At 44.5% G+C, this 5,799-nt stretch overlaps 1 protein-coding gene across 1 annotated transcript; it reads left to right on the top strand.

Moving 5' to 3' along the window:
- Positions 1–1,986: 1,986 nt before the first annotated feature.
- Positions 1,987–3,390, top strand: HRG_06318 (terpene synthase metal binding domain-containing protein; the record flags this gene model as incomplete). Its single annotated transcript, XM_044864789.1, has 8 exons — positions 1,987–2,072; positions 2,139–2,240; positions 2,303–2,346; positions 2,401–2,478; positions 2,635–2,663; positions 2,731–2,930; positions 2,986–3,237; positions 3,294–3,390. The coding sequence occupies 8 exons, from the start codon at positions 1,987–1,989 to the stop codon at positions 3,388–3,390; spliced, it is 888 nt and encodes a 295-aa protein (XP_044719729.1).
- Between the last annotated feature and the right edge of the window lie 2,409 nt (positions 3,391–5,799).

Raw genomic sequence — 5,799 nt, 5'->3', positions numbered from 1 at the left:
AGTCCTAGCTATTTTAGTTTAACTACTTCTCTAAGGTCCCTAACTTATCCGTTGCCTCCTCCGTTCTTAAGTAACTATACCTTATATCGAAGGGCGATAATTTTACGTATTATATCCTAAGGCGATATAGTAGCTCTAGAGTTAGTTAATCTAGCTTGCTATATAGGTATATTAATAGTTACGATATTGCTTAGAGTAACGTAGTATTGCACTAAATAAGAGCTTTTAACGTATAACGACCGGTATTATTCCTAAGGGATAAACCTATTAAGGGGTTTATATTAGTAGATATAATAGGGCGTGGTCTAAGTAATAATAAGTATATTACGTTAGTAATAAGTCGGAGGTTATAGACCGTAGACTATAACTAGGTAATTAGAATTAGAGATAGGATCGTAATAAAGATCTATATTAAAAGCTATCGAGCTATCTATTTAAAGGAGTAAAAGTAGGTAGCTATATATACCTATAGAGACTGTCCTTAGATCACGGTCCTAGCCGTGATCCCCTTCGTAGCTTACTATAGCTTACTCGTAAGCTATACTCCTAAGTAGTAATCTATCTATATAAGGCTTACTTAGCTTACGTACGCTCTAGGTAAGCTAAGCCTAAGTGACTTCTCGTCCCGACTATTATTCCGAGCCGCCTTATTACGTAAACGTGGCCGGCTCTCCTACGGCCCGCTAACCGTGGTCGTAATAATAGACCTAATATAGCTAGTTTTACTATAGCCCTATTAAGCTCGTTATAAAGAGTAATAAGGCTAATAGTTAGCGTTAGCAATCCTTTTTTTTTTAGCTTTAAGATAAGTTAAAAGTCCTCCTTTATATTCCTCTTAGCTAGGGCCTTAGTTAGGGCCTTAGCCTAGGCCTTAAGCGCCTTCTTTATAGTAACCTTAGCCTATAAGCTAGCTTTAAGGTTTCCTTAGGTAGCCTTAAGCTACTAGGCGGCCTTAGGCTAGTATAAGGGCTATTACGGGGGCTATTAGTAGTCTAGGGTCCTTATAGCTACTTTCTTAAGCCCTTCTATAAAGGTCTTATAAAAGGGTTCGATTTTTTAGTCTTCTTTAAGGGCCTAGAGGACCTACTAAAAGAAGCCCTAGGCCCGGTCCTTAGGGAAAGGGTGCTAGGGCTAGGGCTAGGTTTACTATAATTATTAAAATATAGGTCGGATAGGCATAGGGCTATTAAGGGCAGCTCTCTTTTACCTTTTTACTTACTTTAAAGGCTCGTTAAGCTAAAAGTAGCTAGCCTAAGGTAGGGCTAAGCTAGGCTTAAAGAGGCTAGTCTTTAATATAGCCTACGTATTATCTTCTATCTTAATATCCTCTAGGTCCTAGTCTTAGGTCTCGGGCCTTTCTTCTAGGGTCTTTAAAAGGTATTAGCCTTTTAAAGCTTCTTCTAAGTAGGCCCTAGCCTCTAAGGTACTTATTTCGGCCCTTGCTAGGGGGTTAAAGGGCCCTCCCAGGCTAGGCGGGTTCTAGGTCGGGTCTAGGCTAGGTCCTATTAGCGGGGGGCATAAACCCTTAGTTAGCAAAGGTAGTAAAGAGTTTTCTACCTATATAGGGGAAAACCTTACCTAATTTATAAACTTCGGTAGTATATTACGCACCCGCTAGTAGCTACGCGAGGCTATACTTAGGGGGGCGTAATATATTATTATAAGGGTTCTAAGCGTATACTTTATTTATATTTTAGGCTTAGTTTCGAAAGGTTAGCTAAGAAGACGTAACAATTTATAAGCTTAGTATAAGCGATTAAGCGGACTTTTTAGCGCCCTACTATAGTCTTAATTAGAAGATAAAAGCTAATAATTTAGTATTACCTAGCGATTATAGCAGTAAAACTCTAGTCTTCTTTTATCGTCTAGCTCTACTTCTTCCTATATATATTGCCTAGGATCCTTCTTACTCTAAGTTAGATTCATACTCTAAGATTAGCTAGCAAGATGCCCTCCAACGATACTACTACGGTCCTAATCCCAAATATGTTTAAATCTTTCCTCGGAGATATAACACCATTGAACCCTCACTGGGAGAGAGTCAAGCTTGATTCGGAGAATTATATTATTAAGTACAATATTACGAAGCTACAATGATTCCAATCGATCTAGACTAGCCGTTAACCATCGCGCTGCAGATTCTGCCAGCTTTCTCAGAGAGCAGCTGAGAAGGTTAGGCAGTGTGACTTTACTTACTGCTGCGCAATTGTTTATCCCCATGCGCCATTGGATAAGTTTAGGTAAGCTGGGCCTTATCATAGCGAGAACTGACACGTGCGTGGTGGCTGACTGTGCTTTGCAGGACTGTCAGTGACTGGGGTAATTGGGTGTTTCCATTTGACGACAGTACGTAGGATCTCCCATTTCACAGCGATCCAGTTAGCAGTTAACGATGTCAAGGATTCGACGAGGGTGAGCTGGGGACCGACGTCCAAGGCGCTCGCCTAGAGATGGACAGCCTTATGAGCCATCTTACTGGTAAGCTCTGGAAGGGCGAGAAGTCGCTACTGGTGCAATGCCACGATTCTATCTTTGACCATTTGTGCGACGTGCGTCTTCTACGTCTTTCGTAAAAAGTGAGATTACTGACAATGCAAGAGAAATCATCACCCGAAACCATACGCCGATATATAGAGTCCATGGAGCACTACCGTCATGGCGTGGTAAGCCCTATAATGTAAAAGACCGTCTATATATCAGTGACTGATATTGTGCTATAAACAACAACAGCTTACCCAAGTGGGGCGAGCTGCTCGGGGCGACACGCCGAACAAGCTTGAAGAAATGCTCAGGACGCGGACACAATCTATCGCCGGCTGGCCTATGTATGTCTTGGTGGAGTACGCACATGGCCTCAACATCCCGTCCGACGTGTTCGAGCATGAAGTCATCAAGGACCTACAGCAGCTTGCTTTCGATATGATTGCTATGTAAGTATCATGCTACCAATTTACCTAACGCTAGATGTATGGCTAAGTGCTATAGTTGCAACGACATAATCTCGTACCGCAAAGAGGAGATGGATGCTATGCCTCATAATATGGTCGCCAGATGCCGCATCAATGGTCTATCCGCGCAACAGGCATTTGAGATGGTCGGGACAATGCTAGATGGTCGCATTGCGAGATGGGACGAGTCTCTCTCGAGACTTCCTTCATGGGGCAGCCAGGTTGATCCCCAAGTCGAGGAATATATCGAGGCTATCCGCAACTTGGTTAGAGCGAACCTTCGGTATAGGTACGCAAAGCTAAGGACTAAAGCCTGAATATAAATGATAACTAATGTATAGTTAGTTTCCGAGGAGAGCGGTATTTTGGCAAGGAAGCTGCTGAGGTACAGAAGACAAGACAGCTCGTGGTATGCGCTTATCCACCGTACCAGAACGTATGATAAACCCCTACTTAAGGGGGGGGGGGTTGGCTTAAACATTGGGTGCCTGGAAGGAATGTCAATTTCTTTAGGAAGGATAGCAAAGGACGCAGCAACAGGCTTTTATAGGCAAGGTGCGTCGCAAGGAAGACTTACTTTACCCTACTACCCCTTTAGTAACACCCCCCTTTCGGTAGCGCAATTAAAAATCTCCCGACTAAAGGTCTACTATTTAAACTGTTGGTAGGTCTTCTTTGCATGCAAAGATAGGGTTAACCGTATTATTGTATTCGTCTTCTATATTCTTATCTATTCTATCTAACCTAAGGAAGGGCTCAGGCTATTTATAAGAGGAGACTAACCGTTTTTAGAAAAAGCCATGTTACCTAGACTAAGGGATTTCCCGGTGATCTACCGGATCTAGCGATTTACCGGATTTTAGTCTTATTATAGTTAAGTAATACCATTTATACAAAGACCCATCGCTATTCGTACAAAGGCCCCATTTTTAAGATACGTACCAACACCAGCCCGCCCCGCCTATTTGTACCGCGCCCGCATGGCAGGTAGCGGTACCGCCTAAACGCCCGCGCCCCCGCCCGCCCACACACACACACACACACAAGAGGCAATAAAGGCCATATAACGCATGCCTCTCAATTCGCTCAAATAACGCATTTCCGGGCCTTGAGCTCGAAGTTGCAACAATCGGCCCGTTAATTAATCCGGCTCCTCCTCTGGCCCTTACGGCTGTGTGGGCGGCGGCGGCGGCGGCGCCTCAATTGCATCCCACTCAACGATCCCTCCAACGCCTGACGAAGCCGGCTGCCCTGACGAAGCCGGCGGCGCGCCCCTCCTGCCGCGTCCTCCTCTTAATCCCCTTCCCCTTATATTTCCTCGGGCGGTCGATCCTTATTATGACGCTATAAGAGATCGCGGACTATAGCTAAGTTCGTCGATTTCGTTGTGCCCCCGGCGCCTTCGAATGCTTGCGTTAAGCCGCCTTGAGCTGGCCTAACTCGAATTAGGTGCTGTTGTGACGCCGTCACCGTCGTCGCCGCCGCCGCCGCTGCTGCTGCTACTGCTGCTGCCGCCGCTGGTTGTGATGCCGTTCCTACGAGGGAACCCGGCATAGGCAGCTTATTATTGCAGGGCCGGCCGCGTATAACTATAATAACGTTAGGATCGCGGATTTATAGTAATAGCTCGTCGGGGTCCTAGAGGTAGTAATTAGTATAAAAACCACTATTAAAGGAGGGGTCTTTACTAATAGCTTCTTAAGCTACTATCGTGCTAAAATATTACGCTTTTTAAGCTTTAACTTAGCTTAAGCATAAGGTTATAGGCATCGTAGGCTTTGTTTAAGTCGCCTTATAGTATAAGGGTATTAAGGAGAGAGAGAAGAGGGTCTATAATAGCGCTAGCGATAGCTTTAGATTAATATATATATATATATATATAAAATAAAGGTAGGGTCTTATATATTATAGAGTAGGTAGAGGCGTATATATAGGTGCCGTCCGTAGGATAATATTAATAAGCTATATAGAGCTCTTTTATACGCGGCTAGCTATTACGGAGTAGGTAGAGGCATATACGTAGGTGCCGTCTATAGAATAATATTAATAAGCTATATAAAGCTCTTCTATACGCGGCTAGCCCGTATATATATATATAGGATCCGGCCCTCTATACGTAACTATATAGCTTAGGCCGTAGCCTAAGCCTATAACCTATAATAGTTAAAGACTCTTATATAATGCCCTTACTCGAGCGTAGCGCGGCGCTGCCCTATTAACGGCTTCCGTACTATTAGGCCCGTGCCGCTAGCTCTACCCTACCCTTTCCCGTTAATCGTGCTAGCCCTACTAGTCCTATTACCCCCGCGCCTATTAGCCCGGGCAGCCGGAACCCGGCTCTATACTTATCGGCCGGCTAGCCGTTTAAATAGGGGCGTAACTATTACGGAGTAAGTAGAGGCGTATATATAGGTGCCGTCTATAGGATAATATTAATAAGCTATATAGAGCTCTTCTATACGCGGCTAGCCTATATATATATATACGGGATCCGGCCCTCCGTATATAACTATATAGCTTAAGCCGTAGCTTAAGCCTATAACCTATAATAGTTAAAGACTCTTATATAATGCCCTCCCTTAAGCGCGGCGCGGCACTGCCTTATTAACGGCTTCCGTATAATTAGGCCCGTGCCCTAGCTCTACCCTACCCTTTCCCGTTAATTATGCTAGCCCTACTAGCCCTATTATCCCCGCGCTTATTAGCCTAGGCAGCCGGAACCTAGCTCTATACTTACCGGCTAGCTAGCCGTTTAAATAAGGGCGCAACCTATTATATACGCCCCTTAGGTAGCCGGCGGCCGGCCCGGACCTATATAAGCCTTAGGTTGCCTATCCCCTTAGCCTTAAGC

This window comes from Hirsutella rhossiliensis, assembly GCF_020360975.1.
Source record: "Hirsutella rhossiliensis strain HR02 chromosome Unknown scaffold00006, whole genome shotgun sequence".
Classification (NCBI taxonomy): Eukaryota; Fungi; Ascomycota; class Sordariomycetes; order Hypocreales; family Ophiocordycipitaceae; genus Hirsutella; species Hirsutella rhossiliensis.
The sequence above is the reverse complement of the archived record's forward strand: the minus strand, read 5'-3'. Positions and strand labels throughout refer to the sequence as shown.